Source organism: Aedes aegypti, chromosome 1, assembly GCF_002204515.2.
Source record: "Aedes aegypti strain LVP_AGWG chromosome 1, AaegL5.0 Primary Assembly, whole genome shotgun sequence".
Taxonomy (NCBI): Eukaryota; Metazoa; Arthropoda; class Insecta; order Diptera; family Culicidae; genus Aedes; species Aedes aegypti.
This window is the reverse complement of record NC_035107.1, coordinates 305,891,584-305,913,679: the sequence shown is the minus strand read 5'-3', so window position 1 is coordinate 305,913,679 and position 22,096 is coordinate 305,891,584. Positions and strand designations below refer to the sequence as shown.

At 41.1% G+C, this 22,096-nt stretch overlaps 1 protein-coding gene across 3 annotated transcripts; it reads left to right on the top strand.

Annotated features, from left to right (window-relative positions):
- Positions 1–6,905: 6,905 nt before the first annotated feature.
- On the top strand, positions 6,906–8,742 carry LOC5575231 (mRNA cap guanine-N7 methyltransferase). 3 transcript variants are annotated; one of them, XM_021838434.1, is made up of 3 exons: positions 6,906–7,015; positions 7,102–8,293; positions 8,357–8,742. In XM_021838434.1, exons 2-3 carry the CDS (start codon positions 7,114–7,116, stop codon positions 8,428–8,430), a joined length of 1,254 nt encoding a protein of 417 aa, XP_021694126.1. In that variant the 5' UTR covers positions 6,906–7,015; positions 7,102–7,113; the 3' UTR covers positions 8,431–8,742. The 3 variants fall into 3 exon arrangements, with proteins under 3 accessions (XP_021694126.1, XP_001655637.2, XP_021694127.1); XM_001655587.2 differs by having other exon boundaries at positions 6,927–7,015; positions 7,112–8,293; XM_021838435.1 differs by having other exon boundaries at positions 6,946–7,043.
- Positions 8,743–22,096: the final 13,354 nt, after the last annotated feature.

Below are 22,096 nucleotides of genomic sequence, written 5' to 3'. Positions count from 1 at the left end.
GCTAAGGATCCGATGGATGATAGTGGATTTGCAAAATAGTTTCCGAATTGTAGTGGGTGGCCGTGATCGTGGAAATGCGGGCTTCGAGATCCATCTACAGTGTGTTCGTTGTACTGCTAGAAGTGTTAGGATCAGACAATGGTGAGTCTTTCGGATTATCCTCCGGAAGGACTCAAACTCCTCTTCCGCATATAACCAGTACATTCTCAACAAATCAAGGACAACACGTACACCCTGATCAGCGGAGCAAGGTATCTAGAAGGGAGGTAATACGATATGTCAAATTGCTGAAACCGCCATGTTGGAAAAGCATACGAAAGCTGGCCACTTTGTTTTCATGGAATAGTCCAGCATGCCATGAAATCTAGTCCGCTTTTTTCTCTTCACAGTTTGTTTTGTGCACCAACTGAAACGTCAATATTTTACTATAGTAGAGAAATCAGTTGGAAACTTTTTAGGATAATGAAGTTCTTTTATAGGTTTATTTATAGGAAGTTCTTTTATAGGTAACATAGCATACTTCACGATCTATTGGCAAAAAGGTAAATGATAATCTGACGCATTTCTGCAGATATTAATCATCCGTATTCGGAATCTTTCAGGGCTCCCTCAATTGGCTTTGTAAAACTAATGCTTTGAACTCCTTAAATCGAAGAAGTTGCATCAGACAGAGATAATCGGAAGAGCTGTCAAATTTCACCGAGAAGCGATTGCGAAAGATTATTGCCAAAAAACTACCCGATCAATTGGATACTTTTTGATTCATTCCATTGGTTCAACAATAAAATAAATTTGTTTCAACACCGTTAGTCTTAAAGGGTTTTATCCTGATTAAGGATTTTATCCAGGCAAAAAAAAGAGCTGCAACAACTCTTTTAATGATCATTTCATTCATTATCTATCTCTTAATCAACACAGAAAACTTAATTATAATACAATTCAATGGTGGCTCTTTTTGCTTAGCAGAATGCGTTGTATATTTCCATATTGCTTGGTTGTTCTGGGATGACCGACCATCGTATTGGTCACATGACGATAATCACAATTGGTTTCGCTGAGGATTGATGAAAAACTACACTACGGTTTTAGTATTGGCAACCGTATTCCCGCAATCTGTAACGGCAAAAAAATGATGGCGTCTAAAATAAAATAATTTGATTTAATATTTGAGACCATGAAACTTTATCCTGCTGGCCTTCACTTACGAGACACGCAACGATCTTGCAATAAACATCTCTATGGATACGAAAGAATCTTATGGATGGTAAAATACAAAAACATATCGACCAGCTCGCCGACTCGCCAGCTGTCACTTTTTGTCCCCTCTCGGTTTACCACTCCCCGCATCCAGTGATTGCTTAGATTGTTGTACCTGTACTTTCAATATACCTTGCAGCGGAGCGCACTGCTTCCGGCGATTGAACGGAACGCACATAATCGGGTGCAGTTTCAAACTAAGCGGATCCGTGGGCGTTCTGAGTCGGACATTGATTTTGTGGTGCGAAAGCATCCTGCCCCTCCTTACGGTCCGAATCTGATGCCGCACCTGTTCATGTGGGAATACACCAACTGCGTAACCAAAGTAGTCTTCAATATTCCACTGTAGATCTGGTCAATAAAACAATGTTACGGAGTTGGTGCAGTTTAGCCAGGAATAGCGCTGTCCGAATCAATGAAGCAGATTTTTCGGAGAGGAAGAAGATACGTGTGATGTGGAGCGACCGGAAAACAGTTGGACTCCTTGGGGGACGAGGCTGTTGGAGTTGCTAGAGGATTTCCCCTTTCCGATCTACTACGTGGCTGATCCGGATGAGATGGATAAGCTGTACTACTGCTTCGAGCTCAGAATCTCCGATCGTAGATTTGGATGCTCACCAGAGCGCTAAGGATCTGACGAAACAGTGGAGTTTCACGAAAGGAAAAGCTGCTGCTCAAAAATGGCGACTCATCTGAAGCCCCATATGGTACGGGCCCATTCACAAATTTCATAACGCTGAAGGGGTGGGTCCTTCTGATGTTACAGATCATACAAAACCTCTAGAATATTTATACAAATAGCATTACGAGAGGGTAGATGAGGGTCAAAAATGACCATTTTCTGCGTTGTAAAGTTTATGAATAAACCCTAGATGAGAAGTTCTTGTGGAAATTCTGGACTTGGTTGAGAACTAATCTGGCACGGTCATTATTATGAGTTGCGACCACACTAACTAATCAACAATGCACTGAAGGACGACTCTTCGGGAACGTAATATTTAGGTATTGCCGGCCTCTAAGAGTGGTGGAGAGGGAATAAAATGTATTGTAATAAAATGTATATTTTTATTATTACTGATTTAATCGTTTTTGAGATGAGACGTGACAATGGAACGCCGCTGATGATGCTCCTCAGTGGAAGCTTCAGTACACGGCGTGAGACTGGGAGCGGGTCGTATTATCGATGTCAATTTTAAGCACTTTCTTTATCATTAGACTCATCCATAGATTCATCCTCTTCTTCTTCAGCTGCCTTACCTCGGCCAGCATCTCATCCAAGGGGGGTCTTGTATCGACCAGTACTGGATTTCATGCGAGTACCATTTGATCATCTTTTCCAGGTTAACTCCCAGCATTCCTTGGCGGAGATTTTTAAACTTCTCTTCAGAAGTGGGTCACAATTAAATCCGGCAAGATTTTGGGATGGACGAATAAATTCTCTGAGACTTGTAGCGTTGTTTTGACCCTCGGTGATCACGATAATGTTACGGGTTTCATTGTGGATGCGATTGTTTGCCTGTATAGCAGAGACACATTCGTTAGATTGGCCCTCTTTGGTGGTACAGAAGGGTTTTCTGAGCCGTATAAATTCTTAATTTTATACTTACCAAACAAATTCGTGATAACAACAATCTGATTGAATCGCACGACCATTTTATGTAGTTAGCAAAAACAAAGTTTCAGCCACAGACAAACAGACGTCACACTCTCACCGATGTCCATCGACCACCTTTTTAACGGCCGATTCAAATATAATATATATATATATAATATAGCGTAACATTTGAAAAGGGCCTAACTGCAAAATGTAAACAAACTTGATTATTCATTATTCGTATCATTTTTTACGTAAATTATTCCTACATACTCTTACGGGCATGCAAAATGCATTATTAATGGTAATTTTATTCAAATTTAAAAGGGCCTATCTGAAAATGATAAAACTAAGAGGGCCTAACTGGTCATGAAAGGGCCTAACTGAAAATTTCCATCAAAATCAGATTGGCCCTTCCGTGCATTTTTAATTTTCCTCCATATTTTTCAATATTTAGCCCTTGTATAGTGATCAGCATAACGTAAAAATTGAGAAATGCTCGATTGAAGATTCTGTAACATATTGATCGTTACTATTTTAAACTCATTGCTATCTAATAGTTTAAAACTTTTGTTCGACACTCATAGTCTATTACTGGGCCACGTAACGTTTTAAATCTAACATAACATAAAAACTAGTAAAATATGTTGAATTCAAACATCATCGGCAGATAGGCCCTTTTACGAGTCTTCAAACCAGTTAGGCCCTTTCAATTAGGCCCTTTAATTGACCATGGTTTCAGTTAGGCCCCTCCAGTTAGGCCCTTTTATTTAACATAGTTCCAGTTAGGCCCTTTTGGAATTTGTTAATTTTATTGATTATTGAATAGATTTTCAAAGTTTTAGAACAAAATCAATCGATTATGTGAGAAAATCAACATTGAATATTGAAAATTCTTTATTGAAGATCCAGTACTATATTGATTATTCATATTTCAAACCCTTTCTCCTATTTACTAGTTTTATACTTGTGTTCGACACTCAAAATAGTCTACTAGGTATCCCATAACGTATTAAATCTTAAATAACAAAACAACTCGTGAAAATGGTTGAATTCAAACATCATCGGCAGATAGGCCCTTTTACGAGTCTGCAAACCAGTTAGGCCCTTTCAGATAGGCCCTTTGATTGAACATGGTTTCAGTTAGGCCCCTCCAGTTAGGCCTTTTTATTGAACTTAGTTCCAGTTAGGCTCTTTTGTAATTTGTTAATTTTATTGATTATTGAAGTGATTTCCAAAGTTTTAGATCAAAATCAATCGATTAGGTATGTGAGAAAATCAACATTGATTAATAAAAATTCTTTATTGAAGATTCAGTACTATATTGATTCCTATTTCAAGCCCATTCTCTTTTTTACTAGTTTTATCATAATATTAATGCGAAGTTAGTTGAAAAACTAATTTTTAATCCTGAAAAAAAAATCAATTACATTAAAAATTTTGAATAATTTTTATTTGTTAATTTTTATTTGTTGCCTCTAGTTGTGGATCGAGTTCCAAAAGTCGCGATTTTCACAAAAACAAATTCGTTTGTTTTTGTAACAGCCCTGCAAGAATTCTTCTTATACTTCTTCTTGGCATTACGTCCTCACTGGGACAGAGCCTGCTTCTAAGATTTGTGTTCAATGAGTACTTCCACAGTTATAAACTGAGAGCTTTCTTTGACAAGTTGCCATTTTCGCATTCATATATCGTGTGACAAGTACGAAGGTACTCTATATTCAGGAAAGTAAAGGAAATTTCCATTACGAAAAAAAACCTGGACCGACCGGGAATGGAACTCAGATACCTTCAGAATGGCTTTGCTTTGTAGCCGCGGACTTAAACTGCTCGGCTAAGGAAGGCCCTCAAGTATAAAACAAGTAAAAAAGTGAATGGGTTTGAAATAGATATAATCAATAAGGTACTGAACCTTCAATCGAGAATATCCAACATTTAGCTATTACATTGTTTTTCTCTCGCTTTATTTTATTTAAAAACTATGAAAATCACATCAAAAAGCAATAAAATCAACAAATTCCAAAAGGGCCTAACTGGAACTATGTTTAATAAAAGGGCCTAATTGGAGGGGCCTAACTGAAACCATGTCCAATCGAAGGGCCTAACTGAAAGGGCCTAACTGGTTTGAAGATTAATTGAAGGGCCTAACTGCTGATGATATTTGAATGCAACCATTTTCACGAGTCGTTATGCTATTTGAGATTACTAACATTCTAGGCCACGTAATAAACCATAATGAGTGTCTAACACAAGTATAAAACTAGTAAAAATAAGTGAATGGGTTTGAAATATCAATAATCAATATGTTGCTGATTTTGTATAGAATAGTTTCCAATATTTAGCTTGTATGATATTGTGTTGTTTTCTCACATAATCATTAAATGTTGTCGAAGAATTATGCAAATCACTTCAATAATCAATAAAATTAGCAAATTCAAAAAGGGCCTATCTGGTTTGAAAATTCGTTAAAGGGCCTATCTGCGGATGACGTTTGAATTGAACTATTTTTACAAGTTGTTGTGCTATTTCAAATTCAAATCGTGAGCCACGTAATAGACCATTATAAGTGTCGAACACAAGGGGTTATCCGAAAATGACGTCCATCAATTGGGGCCTCCTCCAATGGGGGGATGTACGAAAATGTGACAGTGCATGGATTGGGTATTAGAAAAAGCGTGACAGAGGTGGTAGAAGGGTTCTAGAAATCCCGAAAAACGATGGACGTCATTTTTGGATCTTCCCCAAGTATGAAACTAGTAAAAATCGAATGGGTTTGAAATAGGAATAATCAATATGGTACTGAATCTTCAACCGAAAATTTTCAATATTTGGCTATTATATAGTGTTTTTTCACATAATCGCTAAATTTTGTTCAAGATTTATGCAAACCAATTCAAAAATCAATAAAATTAGCAAATTATAAAAGGGCCTAACTGAAACCATGTTCAATCAAAGGGCCTAACTGAAAGGGCCTAACTGGTTTGAAGATTCATAATAGGGCCTATCTGCCGATGATGTTTGAATTCAACAATTTTGACGAGTTGTTGTGTTATTTGAGATTAGAAATATAATGGGCCACGCAACCGACTTTAATGGGTGTCGAACACAGGTATGAAACTAGTAAAAATGCGAATGGGTTTAAAATAGGAATTATAAATATGGTACGGAATCTTCAATTGAGAATTTCTCAATGTTTACGTTTTGCAGATAGGCCCTTTTCAAATGTTACGCTAGATATGGTAGGTAGCCAATCCACCACCCGCAGCACTCGCATCGTTTTTGTTCGCGTTTGACGTTTACACACTACCGCCATCTGTTGGTCCATCGGCCAAACACAGCGATTTTAGCATTGGGCGTACATGTCATCGTGACTATGATTTTGATCGGGATTTGTTCTAAGTGTTACGTCTGTTTGTCTGTGTTTCAGCTGTCAAATCCATTTCATTGTAAATTAGAAGGGTGCCCAGATGTGCCGAGCTGTGCCGAATACTGTGCCGGGCACAGTGAGCCGAGTTTCCCACCCCCTGTGTATACCACACATACCGACAATATGAGGATTTCCTTCAGTGTAGGGTGTTTTATGTATTTTGGACAGAGCGTTATGCGTATATAATTTGGCCACTCCCATTTGATTTTGCCGTCAATGTCCAAATTATATACGTGTAACGGTCTGTCCAAAATACTTTGATCACCCTATTTATCTTAAAATCTGATAGCCCTACATAACAACTGTCTTCAGCAAACTTGTTCATCTCGTCAAAATACACAACTTTGCTGAAGATACCATGAAGCTATTCCTTCAATATTTTTGGTTATAAATAAAAAACCTTTCAAAAAATTCTCTTTAGTCAAACCGTTACTGCTTTTGAACTGATGATTGTAAAAATCACTCAAAAAACCGAAAAAGTTACACATGTTTTGTCCAATACCGTACATACATTTCGAGCGTGTACTGTAGCGATCCATGAGCTCCTTCTGTTTTAAACCTATCTGCTTATCCCCGCTGGGCAGTACGCGTGAACATCTTTCATCCGAAAAGTGCATGCTGTCAAAATGACAAACATAAAAATGCATTTCAAAACTGCATCCAGTAGGTAAACACACTTTTTGACGTTTCGCGTACCGCAGTTTTCCAGTAGTGCGTGGATCAGAAAAAGTAAGCAGGTAGGAACTTGTGTGCTGAATTATCTCGGTATTATTCATAAGAGTTTCTAATGATATGTGCTTATAATTGATGTAATTTTTGCCAGCAATTCGCAGACATGTCGGAAATGGAAAAATCGGATTTGATTCAGCAGCAGCAGGGCCATCGTCTTTCCGAGGACAGTGAATCGGACGACGAAGTGGTGGAAAGTGTCGCGCGGCAGCCGGCGGCGAATGTGGCCGATGACCGCGGAATGAAACGTCCCAACGACGATTCGGATGATGATGACGATGCGGGTCAGACGCCGGCCAAGGAACCGAGAGACAATGCCACTGTGGTCGCATCCCACTACAACAAACTCGAGGAACGCGGTCTATACGAGAGGTCCAAATCGAGGATATTCTACATGCGAAACTTCAACAACTGGATCAAGAGCATCTTGATCAATCGGTATCTAGACCGGATAAAGGACAAAGCGGCGCTCGGAACGCCCCTGAGGGTGATGGACATGTGTTGCGGCAAGGGAGGAGACTTGCTCAAGTGGATCAAGGGCAATATTACGCATCTGATTTGCACGGATATCGCGGAAGTTAGCGTTGAACAGTGCGAGGCCAGATACAACAACATCAACCAGAAAAACGATCAGGGCGGGAAGCCGTTTACGGCAGAATTCTTCGCCGCTGACGCCACACTTCAACGGCTGAGGGAAAAGTACCGGGATCCGTCGATTGACCTCCATCTGGTCAGTTGCCAGTTCGCGTTCCACTATTGCTTCGAATCGCTCAAACAGGCCGAGTTCATGCTGAAGAATGCCGCCGAATGCTTGAAGGAGGGTGGATACTTTATCGGGACCATTCCGGATGCGAACGAGATCATGAAACGGCAACGGGCAGCCGGAGGCGACAGCTTCGGGAACGATGTGTACAAGATTTCCTTCTTGTGCGACACGGAGAAGCCTCCGCTCTTCGGGGCTAAGTACAACTTCCAGCTGGACGGAGTCGTCGATTGTCCGGAGTTCCTGGTCCACTTCCCGACACTGGTAAAGCTGGCCCTCAAGTTTGGCCTCCGGCTGGTGGAGAAGAAACGGTTCGACGAGTTCTACGAGGAATCGGTTTCCAGTGGGCGCGGACTGCTCGAGAAGATGCAAGCGCTCGAAACGTTCCCGGGCTTCTCGAGGGATGACCGCGAGCGGCAGCAGAACCGGGAAGAGTACCGACACGCCCAGCAGTATCTGGACCGGAAGGACGGACGCCACACCAAGGTCGGGACGCTGTCCAAGTCGGAGTGGGAAGCTAGCAGTAAGTAGACTGAATAATTCTCTCGTAAAGTCACCAATTCAATAATGGTCTTCTGTTTTGCAGCTTTGTACATGTTCTTCGCTTTCCAGAAGATGAAAAAATCATGGGATAAGGAGGGAAAACCTGTCTATTCGTAATCTGGTTTCACACGGTTACCTCTTTTTTAATTGTACGAAAAAACTCTGATCAATGTCTATCGTTTTGATTGTGTATTGAAAAATTTGGATAATTTTATGTCTAATTTATACATCTGTGCAGTTATTTTACCTACATTTTCTACTATATTTTTTGATGAAAAACTCATTTTGGATTACATCTTACTGCACCTGTTTAGTGGCATAGCATGAAACCACATTAAGCTCTGGATTTCAACCACCATTCTTCAAATTGTAGAAGAAAGAAGGGTCTTATCAATTGTTTATGAATCCAATAAAAAAATTGAAACTAAATTCCGAATCAAGTTGATCTTCGAAAATTCCAATCAGAAATCTGTGTTAGAAGAATTTTATCTTATTTTAGGCTCACCAGAAAGTTATTTTAGAAAGTAGGACATTTTGCTTCACTGGTTTAAAAAAAAACTTACTTGCTACTGTAACAGTCCGCTACGTTGAATCTACGCCGAATGTATAATTCTTCTCCACTGGGCTCGGTTCTGAGCCAACCGCTTCCAGTCGCCCTGAACGTTAAGTGCCCTTAAGTCCTCTTCAACTACAAAAAGCCAACGTGTGCGCGGCCTACCACGAAGCCGAGGGACTTGTCCGGGTTCTCTACTGCATATTATTTTTGCTTGTCATTCTTCCGGCATTCGTACCACGTGACCAGCTCAACGCAGCCTGCCGTGTTTTATGAGCATGACAATCACTTCTTAATATACTTGGTACAACTCATGAATCATGCGACGCCGCCAGATGCCATTTCAAATATATAACGTTTTAAATTTTTACCAAAGTGAGGGGGGGGGGGGGGGGTTGGGTTAGCAATCAGTATCCTTCGGAAGGACATGTCCTTCTAATGCAGGCCTGCCCAACGTACGGCCCGCGGGCCGCATCCGGCCCGCCGCTTCATTTTGTACGGCCCGCGAAGAGCTCGGAGATCTTCCTCATAACTGGCCCTTTTGCTACTCTACCAACTTGATATTAGAACATTTCAGGACTGATTGTTACAATTTTAGATTATTTTATTTAAAGCTATTTTATTTTAAAGACTCTTAATATTAGCTTTTTGATCCTTCTAAATTTACTTGGTTGGAATAATTTAGAAAGCTTCCTTTAAAAAATAATGAACTTTTATGAGAAGTTAACACAAGAAATCTTGCTAATAACTTTCTTAGCAATCAAGAAACAAAACTGATTTTTCTATCAAGTTCGAACAAATATTGTCAATTATAGTTACACGGGTGGAAATCAGAATCCAAAAACAAGATTATGACTCATGATATCACGATTTCAGAGTGTTTTCAGCTTATGAAAATACACCATGATTTGGATTCATGATATCATGAGTCAGATTGCTGTAACGCAACACAAGTGTTATATTTTTGTTGCTGGATTGCTCGCAATCATGAATCACATGCCTAGAATCATGAGTCGCGCATCCGTTTAAGATCTACAACATTAAAAAAAGAATAAAGCTATAACGAGATTTGAACCAAGAACCATCTGATTGAGAGTCCCGTATCATACCACAAAAATTTACCATGTTATAAAAAAGGCGATCGAAACGATCGTAATGAACCAACTGGATTTCACTGAATCAGAAGCATAGAAAATTTTATCAAATATTAGTCAAATTACTAGCCTATAAAATTTTAACAGAATTCACATATCAATTCCAAGGAGAACTCGGACACGATTCTCACAAAAAAATGTAGAGCAAGATTTTATTTGAAATCCCAGGGGAATTATTCAAAATCATAACCATGATTATCAGCTAATATGGGACATTATTTTTAGAAAGGTCTCCACATATTCGTTAATGAATTTCTTACAGAATCTGAGCAGAGCAGACTTCTTCAGTTTATAGAACGAAATTTTGAAATGTGTATATGGTTGGGTTCTGACGAAATGCTGAAAACATTTTTCACAGAGTCCAATGCTTTATTCTCGCAAATTTAGGAAATTGTTTCTTAAAAAATAGGAAAGGATTCTCAAATAATATTACATTAGATTCTGAAAGAATCCTTCAAACAGGTTTGATTGAATTTTGAGGATGATTTGTATAAAATCCTGGGCAACATACTCACAGCGTTCAAGGCAAATTTTTCAAAAGAATCCTGGTTTGGATTCTGTCGTAATCAGGAGCAGTATTCTCTCAGAACTTAAGGCAAGATTATCTCATCCATTTGCAATTTTTCCAAAAGAATTCTTATCATTTTTATTTGAATTTATTACCAAATTTTGAAATTGCTGTATTAAAAAAAGTTTGGCCCGCCTCGTGATATTGTTTCTTAGATTTGGCCCGCGATTCAAAAAGGTTGGGCAGGCCTGTTCTAATGGAACATACCGGGTACCCCCGTTAATTTGACCACATTTAATCTGAAGCTTTTTAATTTATACCTCACTAATTTGCCCATCGTTCAGAAAAAAATGGTTCAAACGTCATTTATCTCATGGAACAAAGTGAAGTGAAATTGAACGCTGTGGAACGGAAGGCAGAATCAAAACAAAACGAAAGAGGTAACCTGGGAGGTGAGTCAAGGTGAGCCGAGATTCTGCAATTAGGCATTTCACGGCGAAATTCTCTCTCTTTCGCTCCACAACAAAACTTGAAAACAATGGTGCCAGTACCTGTCAACTTTGACAGGTACTGGCACCGTTGTTTTCAGATTTACCGAAGGAGGGAAAGAAAGCGATTTTCTGATGACGTCACCGTGCAATGGGCAATGTGATAGATTTTACTCAGGTGGCGCAGATCATTGCTGTCATGAACTGTCACTGTGAGCCCAGATCTAAAACAATGGACAAACATGATAAAAGCGCGCAATTGATTAAAACGTATTTTTGTATTTTATCAAATGTGACAAAAAATCCATTGAAAAGCTATTCATGCTTATTCAAAAGCAATGTCACAATAGCACCTTTTATCATGATTGAATATATCTCGCATACTCTGAGATAACGCCCTAAAAGCCATTGGTAGCCACGTGTGTAGCTCGTTGTTTCTGAGCAAATGAAAGAATAAGCATCCAAACCAACATCACGGGCAGGTAGATAATGATCCTTTCTTCCCTATAGCGTTGTTAAATAACATGAAAATCCATTCAAATGCTCAGAAACAATGAGCTACACACATGGTTACTGTGTGGTATGGACCAGTCTGAATTCGGACCAGTCTAGACAGCGACTGCACTTGCGGCACTGATGATGTTCTCCGCATGTTCGTCAGTCTATCGGAGACGCGCTCGATTACCGGTCGTGCGTATGTGGCAGCGCTGGGTGATCTTTGGTAGTATTCCAGATTTCCACAGTTACCTATGGCTTTTAGGGCGAGATCAGAAGTTATGCGAGATATTGTGCATTCAGATTAACTTTAGACCGAAGTTCATAAGGCGGCATCCACAAATTACGTAACGCTCAAAGGGGGGGGAGGGGGTAGGCTCGAGCGTTACGACTCATACAAAAATTATAAAATTTCCATACAAAAGGCGTTACGGAAGGGGGGAGGGGGTCGAAAATTTCCAATTTTAGCGTTACGTAATAAATGGATGCCGCCTAAGAGAAATGAACTATCACCAACAAATTTTCGCCAAAGTTCGGCGTCGGCATTCTAACGAAGTGCTACACCGACAAAGGCATTCCTTATGCGTCGGCGAAGCACTAAATTAGAATGCCGACGCCGAACTTCTAATTGTCACTCGAATAGTCAATCAAGTGTTCAAATGCAATTCGAAATAAGTTTGTGTCAGGTCCGTCACACTCGGGCTCAGATTGAGTACCACTTCTAGTACTGCATTTGGTCCCTCGGTAGTGCAAAAGGTACCCAAGTTTGACAGATCTGGTTACTTGGGTACTGCAGTAAGCACGATAATGCGGCACGGTAACAGCATTATATGCGCATATAGGGTAATAATTTGATGCTTGTCAGTTCTATATACGCACATAATGCTATTATAATGCCAGAAAAGGCGAAATAGCGTGCCATTATAATGCGAAGATATAACCGTGCTTCTCGGCATCACTAGTGCTGATATAAGACCACGTGAGAAATGTCAGTTGTTTTCGCCAGGTTTTTCGGGCGAATATTTTGTGCTTTCGCGTACGCAGCCAGAGAGCTTTCGCGTATGCGGCCAAGCAGCTGGTACACGAGGTAAATAAATAAATGAATGAAAACGGAAACCTCGAATAGTATGCAAAATGTTATAAAATGATTGAGATAGTACTTCTCCGTATCAGACTTATTCATTTTGGTGGTTTTCATCCTTTTAAGGACTTGAAATTGCCACATATTGATCCTTGTTTTATGATGATGAAATTCCTCATTTTGCGTCTCGAACCTGCGACACCTGTATTGTTGAGTTGTTGAATTTCTGCTCCTTTGCTCCTTCGCCCACATTAGATGAATAGTATTGGAAAGAAAAGTGACCAATTTAAACCACCACTTTTCCCCGTCATAAAACCTGCAATTGTAGTAGTGAGAAGACTTATGTTTGACTCCCTCTCGCCACTACATGCAAACACAAAGCACGTGGTATATGTGTCAAAACACTGGATGGCATTTAAACAGGCCCTGTATGCGAATATAGAGCCAATATAGTGCTTATTTAATGCCCGTATGCATCAGGCTTAGAAGCATTAATGATGCTGTAATAGGGTTTCTGTTGTGATTCGTCTTACCTACTCTATATGTACCTTGAATTCGATTCACCTATGTTACACTACCTGTCTATCAAACTACCAACCATATGACTGTCAAGAGAAAATGAAATAAAGTGTCATTCTTTGTTGTGAACCACGGTGTACTAAAATTAAGAAGGTGATATACTCCGAAAACTGACAGCTACTTGACGACGTCATTCCTATCCACCTCGAACAAATTTGCGAAAAAAATGATCTAGTGGTCCGGAAGGTATATGGTACGATAGGAGTGACGTCACATGTTTATAATGAAACTCGATATTTACATCAGTGAAGAGACTGCCTTGTTAATTTTTATGCCGTGGTTGTGAACAAGCACGAGTAAGACGTTATATATTTGTCTCCGTGATTCGGCCAATCCCTGCGTTTACGACAGTTGGCGACGAGTGGATTAGTAATCCCGCATTGAAAGTATTCGGCCGGCCATATCAAAATCGTGGCGGAGCTCCCATTGAGGACAGCTTGGACGAGGAGAGATCCGGACAAGTAGCATTCTGCATTGGGGCTCATCAAAGCGAAGTGCTAACTGACACCCACACCACTATACGTTGTTGCTGTTTTCCGGTGAGGGGAAACGGAGTACACATATTTCTGCTATAGTGTACGTGCTGCTGCTACTACCATCGTGTGCGTTGGTATGCAGTGTGTGTGAGGTGCGACGAAGTGAAAAATGACGGAAGAGAGAACAGATGGAACAGATGCAATCGGAGGCGCAGCTGCCGCTTCCGCTGCCGCCGCCGCCGCTCCGGTCATCCCACCTACCTTCGCGTTCGAAGCATTCGACAAAAACAAAACAAGGTGGTCTCGGTGGGTGAAGCGATTTGAAGGCGCACTGCAGATTTTTGGCATCGGTGAGGCTCTGAAGAGGAATATGCTGCTTCATTATATGGGAACCGAGACATACAATGTGCTTTGCGACCATTTGTCTCCAGAAGATCCGGAAGCCAAAACCTACGAAGAAATTGTTACGCTGCTGGGGCAGTACTTCGACCCCGAACCATTGGAGATGGTTGAGCTGTGGAAGTTCCGTCAGCGGATGCAACGAGAGGGAGAATCCGTAGCGGAATACATCACGGCGTTACAGCGAGAAGCGAAGTATTGCGGTTTTGGTGAATATCTGCAGAAAGGACTACGGAATCAATTGGTTTTCGGCCTCCACAACCAACGAATTCGAACCAGACTGATCGAAGAAAAGGATTTGACGTTCGACAAGGCCAAGCAGATCGCGTTGTCCATGGAGGCTTCCGGCGAAGGAGCAGAAGTGCTAAACCGACGAATGCAGGAAGTCAACTTGATGGATCGGAAAAAGTTGCAGCCCGGTAGAGACGCAGCTGTGAAGGTAACTAACCCGACTAACAAGTTTATGTGTTTCCGTTGCGGAAGTGAGGCACACTTGGCTGACAAGTGTGAGCACAAAAATAAAATTTGCGGCCTGTGCAAGAAAAAAAGCCATTTAAAGCGAGTGTGCCTCAGCTCCAATGCTCAAACTAGTAAGATTAAGAACCACCCAAAGAAACATTCAGCAAACCTGGTAGACAATAGCGAAGTATCAGAGTCAGAAGGCTCCGATGAAGAGCGGGTATATGTTGTTGATGTGTGTAAGTTAGAACACTGCTCTAACGATATGTCAAAGATCTTCCTAAATGTTAGAGTGGGTGGAGCGCTGATCCAGTTTGAGGTAGACAGTGGATCTCCGGTGTCGTTGATCAGCAGTACTGACAAAGTTAAGTATTTGGAGAGATTGTCAATGCACCCAACAGATATTGAACTGCGTAGTTACTGTGGGAACAAAATCAGAGTTCTCGGTGTCATCCAAGCGAAAGTTGTGTACGGGGGTCAAATGGAACGCTTGCGTTTGTTCGTAGTGGAAGGAAAACGGCATCCATTGTTAGGACGCGAGTGGATGCGAGCCTTACGGCTGGACTGGAATGATATCTTGGGGGGCACCGTTAGTTCTGTTGACAAAATTACTTTGCTTAATCCTCTTCCGGCAGCAGTCAAAGGGTTGATTGAAGAGTTTTCCTCTGTCTTTGATGAATCAATTGGTAACAATGAGGGTATTCAAGCCGCTTTGCACTTCAAATCAGATTCAAAACCTGTGTTTCTCAAAGCACGCTCACTTCCGTTTTCAACTCGAGATGCTGTGGAACGGGAGATTCATAGCATGGTCGAAAGTGGAGTTCTGGTGAAAGTTGACCGTAGTGAGTGGGCTACACCGGTGGTTCCGGTGATGAAGTCTGGAGGGAAAATTCGTCTTTGCGGAGACTACAAACTAACGGTTAATAAGAGTTTGCTAGTCGATGAACATCCATTACCTACGATCAACGAAATGTTTTCCAACATGGCAGGTGGACAGAAATTCACTAAGCTGGATTTGGCTCAAGCTTATTTGCAAATGTCCGTGCGTGCTGAAGACCAACCAACGTTGACATTGAATACACACCTGGGTCTGTATCAGCCAACAAGGTTGATGTATGGAGTTGCTTCTGCACCTGCCATCTTTCAGAGGGAGATATCTCAAATATTACAGGGAATACCAGGAGTTACAGTATTTCTAGATGATGTGAAGATCACTGGTCCAGACGATAAAACTCACTTGGATCGGCTACGTGAGGTTTTGAAAAGGTTCCATGAGCATAACATACGAGTGAATGTGGCAAAGTGTGAGTTTTTTGCCGACAGTATCGAGTACTGTGGATACATTGTGGATCAGCATGGGATTCATAAAATGCAACAGAAGGTTGACGCTATCCAGAATATGCCGCGCCCAGAGAATCGCGAACAGATCCGTGCGTTCTTAGGTCTCGTGAATTACTACGGTAGATTTATGGAAAACCTAAGCACTAGAGTTTATCCCATAAATAACCTACTGAAAGACAAGACACCATTTGAGTGGACTGATGCATGTGAGCAAGCCTTTTTGTGGGTGAAATCAGAAATGCAGTCGGATCGTTTGCTAGTACATTATGACGCTAAACTGCCGTTGGTGTTGGCCACAGACGCCTCACCATATGGGGTTGGCGCGGTACTGAGCCATATTTACCCAGATGGTAGTGAACGGCCGATTCAATACGCTTCGCAGACACTCAATGCTACCCAGCAAAACTACAGCCAAATTGACAAGGAGGCTTACGCGATTATCTTTGGGGTACGGAAATTTCACCAATACCTTTTCGGACGAAAATTTATTCTGGTGACCGACAACAAGCCTGTAGTACAGATATTTTCGCCTGATAAAGGTTTGCCGACGCTATGTGCACTGCGTATGCAACATTACGCCGTTTTTCTCGAGTCATTTGATTTCGATATTCGTTATCGTCCTTCAAAGGACCATGCAAACGCTGATGGAATGTCACGTTTACCGGTTACAGACCGTAGCATCCGAAATCATGTGGAAGAAATCGACGTGGTTCAGATTAATCAGATTGAAACGCTTCCGGTAGATGCTAAAGAGCTTGGCGAGATTACTATCAGGGACCGGAGCGTCAAAGAACTAATTCAAGGACTGAAATCAGGACGTACTGTTGATGGCCGCTTTCGGTTTGGAGTCGACCAGAAGGAGTTCAGTATGCAAGGTTTGTGCTTAATGCGAGGGATACGGGTATACGTGCCTCCACCGCTTCGGAGCCGCGTCCTCAGCGAGTTGCATACCGGTCATTTTGGTGTCTCTAGGATGAAGTCATTGGCGAGATCTTACTGCTGGTGGGAGAACATTGATCGGGACATAGAAGAGGTGGCTCGGAACTGTGTGGGCTGCGCTCGAGTTCGAGCAAGTCCTGCTAAGGTACAAGTACACTGCTGGGAACGTCCTTCAGAACCGTTTCAAAGGATCCACGCTGATTTCGCTGAACCGTTCATGGGGCTGTACTTCCTAATCATAGTTGATGCTCACAGCAAGTGGCCCGAGGTGAAGGTTATTCCTGACATGACTACGGAGACTACTATTGAGAAGATGAGGGAGTTTTTCGCTACTTTCGGACTACCATCAGTTTTGGTAACGGATCGAGGCACACAATTCACGTCCGACCAGTTTCAGAAATTTCTGAAGAAGAACGGAATTGTGCACAAGATGGGAGCGCCATACCATCCCGCGACAAATGGTCAAGCGGAACGGTATGTCCAGACATTTAAGGACAAAATCAAAGCACTGAAATGCCCGCGCTCTGAAGTCCACGTTGAGTTGCAGCAGATATTGATGGCGTATCGAAGGACTGTGCATCCTGCCACAGGAAAAAGTCCATCCATGTTGGTTTTCGGAAGGCAAATAAAATCTAGACTGGATCTTCTGATTCCCGAACAGCAGAACTCCGCTCGCAAAGATTTTCGGACGGAGGAAAAGCCGGTGCGCTCTTTCGCGATAAATGATCGAGTAGCTGCACGAGACTTTATGTCACAATCAGAGAGGTGGAGATTTGGAGTTGTAGCTGAGAGAGTCGGAAAACTTCACTATATGATCGAGCTTGATGATGGAAGAATGTGGAAGCGTCATATTGACCAACTGAAGCCGGGGCCTGTTGCTCAATATTTACAACCGGGTGAACAGAATCCAGAGAACATTCAGCGACGTAGTGAAGTGTTGTTGCCCACCCAAGACTATCAAGCTGCTGTCCAAGTTAAAGTTGAGCTTGATTCGACTGGGCAAGAGCTAGAAAAAACTGTTGATGTTCCTGAACATAATACGGCAATATCAGACACTGGAAGACAATCTACCCCTGTCAGTACTGCGGTTAACGATACGGGACCAGGTTCAGGGGAAAAGGGTAAGCGGAGTGTAAATTCAAGAGCTTTGATAGGGAATGATGGCGAAACTGTCAGAAAATCTCGCCGTGAAATTAGAGCTCCGCGTAGATTGAACCTGTAATGTGTTGTGACTAACCTACTAACCAAATATATGTGGATCTGTAGACACTTACAAGACAGGATATTACTTAAGGGGGGAGAGATGTTGTGATTCGTCTTACCTACTCTATATGTACCTTGAATTCGATTCACCTATGTTACACTACCTGTCTATCAAACTACCAACCATATGACTGTCAAGAGAAAATGAAATAAAGTGTCATTCTTTGTTGTGAACAAGCACGAGTAAGACGTTATATATTTGTCTCCGTGATTCGGCCAATCCCTGCGTTTACGACAGTTTCTATGCAGCGGAAGTGCTGTTATAAGGTGTGTAAGCATTTGTGGTGCTATTATAATGCATGTACGCATTTATGATGCTGATTAAGGGCTTATTATTAGTGCTTATGGTTACTTGGGTACTGCATATTATTTTTGCTTGTCATTTTTCCGGCATTCGTACCACGTGACCATCCCAACGCAGCCTGCCGTGTTTTATGAGCTTGACAATCACTTCTTAATATACTTGGTACAACTCATGAATCATGTGACGCCGCCAGATGCCATTTCAAATATATAACGGTTCAAATTTTTACCCCCGTTTTAGCAATCGGTATTCTTCGGAAGGACATGTCCTTCTATTGGAACATACCGGGTACCCCCGTTAATTTGACCACATTTAATCTGAAGCTTTTTAATTTATACCTCACTAATTTGCACATCGTTCAGATTAAAAATGGTTCAAATGTCATTTAGCTCATGGAACAAAGTGAAGTGAAATTGAACGCTGTGGAACGGAACGCAGAATCAAAACATAACGAAAGAGGTAACCTGGAAGGTGGGTCAAGGTGAGCCGAGATTGATGCGCAGATCATTGATGCGTTCCACTAGATCTCTCTTTCATTCTCCCGCTGTTCTTATGCAGCGCAAATAGTGACGTCACTATTTGCACTACATAAGAACAGCGGGAGAATAGGCCTATTCACAAGACGTTTCAAATCAGCTGATCGGGAAGCTCTTTGACAGTTCTTCTATGGAGATGACAGTTTCGTGTTAGCACCGCTCCTCCGCCGATGTAAATAAATGCATAGACGGATCTTTTTTTTTTTTTTTTTAAATCTTTATTAGAGTGTATTTTAACGCACGAGGGCTAGTTCTACACTTTATAGACGGATCTGTCACATGAAAAGGCCTATAAAAGAGAGGACTAGTGGCACGCATCAATGATCTGCGCCACCTGAGTAAAATACATCATATTGGAGATTCTGCTGTCACGAACTGTCACTGTGAGCCCAGATCTAAAACAATGGACAAACATGATAAAAGCGCGTAATTAATTAAAACGTATTTTTACTTTGTATCAAATGTGACAAAAAATCAATTCATGCTTATTCAAAAGCAATTCGTGATCAAACGTCAACATCCCACCGCAAAATCGCTAGTGTTTGGAGGGGATCTTAACTTCCAAATTGCGAAATCATCACCTCCAAGTTAGTTTTAATACCCTCCGTTATATGAATTATGGTGGCGCGCCGATCGTCGCAAGTTTCTCGTTATACAGTCAATGTCACAATAGCACCTTTTATCCTGATTGAATATATTGTGCATTCAGATTAACTTTAGACCGAAGTTCATAAGAGAAATGAACTATCACCAACAAATTTTCGCCGAAGTTCGGCGTCGGAATTCTAACGAAGTGCTACACCGACAAAGGCATTCCTTATGCGTCGGCGTGCACACTTAATCCACAGACAGACGTCACACTCTCATAGCTGTCCATCGACCAACTTTTTAACGATCGATTCGAATATATGGTAGGTGGTCAATCCACCACCCGCAGCGCTCGCGTCGTTTTTGTTCGTGTTTGACGTTTATACACTACCGCCACCTGTTGGTCCATCGGCCAACTACAGTGATTTTAGCATTGGGCGTACATGTTTTCGCGACTATGATTTTGATCGCGATTTGTTCTAAGTGTTACGTTTGTTTCTCTGTGCTTAATCGTAGAATTTCATTTAGGTAAACTTAAACGACGAATTCAGTCGGTAAAACATATTTTTACTGAAATCTCGTTCATATTTGACAGATGAGCGACATTGACAGATGCAAATTGACGAAAATCAGTAGTTTACATAAATTACTGAGACTCGGTAATATGTTTTGCCACAAAAATCAGCAAACATATTTTTTACTGAATTTCGGCAAAACGCATCTGTCAAAACCGAAAAAAAACAGAGCTGCAGTTATCAACATGTGCTCGGATTGTATTAAAACGTTCTTCGGAAGAGCGCCTACATGTAAGTATTTACATAATTTATTGTATTATGGCATATAATTTTGCCAATAAATTAATCATTCATTCGATTCAGCAATAATTAAAACCTTTTTTACATTTTACATAGGAATGTTCCCTGGATCTTCTACTCTTCACAATGAAAGTGCGCAGCGGAAGTGGTCGTGTCGTTACTCGGTATTTGCTTTAGTATTTGCTATTTTGGTAAAAGTGTGCCGAGATTTTCGGCATTGGACTACCGATCTCTTCGTCGAATTTTGACAGCTGGGTTGATTTAACATTTTACAGAGCAAATCGGCACTTTGAACTTTTACCGAGATTTTCGCCGAAATCTCAGCTGTTGGGTTTTCGGCGATTATTTTTACCGGCCTCGGCGAAACAAATTAAGTGTGTGGCACTAAATTGGAATGCCGACGCCGAACTTCACCGAAGCTTTGACTGCCGCACTTCTAATTGTCACTCGAATAGTCAATAAAGTGTTCAAATACGCATTTTTTTTTTTCAATAAAAACGAAAATTAAATGCACAGAAAATTTTGACCCTTCTTACCGTTCAAATTAACGGGTGTGTATGGTATATGTATACAGACGGAGATTGTTATAACAAAAACTGTAATAGCGCAGTTTCGCTTTTTTTCCTCCTACGTTACGTTTTTTCCTCCTAGCACAGTCATTTTTTTTCCTCCTACGTTACTGACAGTGCTAACTTTATTTTTTAACATTTCATTAACTTTTTTTTGGCTCAGAGTTTTGAAGTGCTGGAAAAGATCGCATCACGAAGCAGCTCACGAGTGTATACCAACGCATAACAAACATCACAGACTCGCAAACTGGCTAGGTATGAGTAAGGCCCCAAGCACAATGTGAAAGGCAACGCGGTACAACGGCATGCTTATCTTGATCTGCACTTTACTTATCAATCCATGTTGACAATACAGTGTGTAGTATCCGATCATTTTATTAATTTGCTTTCTGCCGATTTCAACATCGGCCAAACAGTTTAGAAACAAAACACCGGAATCAAACCGGCACATCTGTTCGCTACAAAAATCTTCACAAAACTGACTCTTTGGTATCCCGTTACAGACATCATAGGCCTTTTCATGTGACAGATCCGTCTATGCATTTGTTTACATCGGTGGAGGACCGGTGCTAACACGGGCCTGTCATTTTCATAGAAGAAATGTCAAAGTGCTTCCCGATCAGCTGATTTGAGACGTCATTTGAATAGGCCTATTCCGTTCGACCCATGCGGCTGTCAGTCAAACACTCTGAACTGAATATATAGTAAATATTAGAAATCCTTTATAAGAGAGATTCGCGGAAGCTGACATTTCTATCAAAGTGTGAGCCAATCGAGCAGCGAGAGCTGTCAAAGTGTGAGCCAAACGAACATGCGTTATGTTTGTTTTGAACTTTTCTTGAGGAGTAATGTTATCCACTTGAAATTATTTCGGTAAAAGTAATTTTGCATGAAGCAAAATAAATGAAATATTTTTCTTATTAATTTTTTTTCAATGCGATTTTTAGTTGTTGATTTTTTGGGCTGTTTATTAGTTTGAATGTGTAGCTCAAAAATCTATAACGAAACAAAATAATATTTTTAGCGATGAGGAAGTCATGTCCGTGTTACAATATTGTTCTCGACGCCGAGCAAAGTCAGCACTGCTGGTCTGTTGCCAAATATTTCCATTTTACTTCCACGTATCTCTCTATATAGGATCACTAGTAAATATAAGGTTATCGCTGGCATAACACAGACACTCTCAAAAATTTACAAGCACCACTTATCGATGCATACGTAAATCATGACAAATAA

Excerpts from the sequence above, each read along its gene's own strand:
- LOC5575231 (XM_021838434.1), top strand. The coding sequence starts at position 7,114 with ATGTCGGAAATGGAAAAATCGGATTTGATTCAGCAGCAGCAGGGCCAT. Across the intron at positions 8,294-8,356 it reads GTCGGAGTGGGAAGCTAGCA|CTTTGTACATGTTCTTCGCT; the intron begins GTAAGTAGACTG and ends TCTGTTTTGCAG.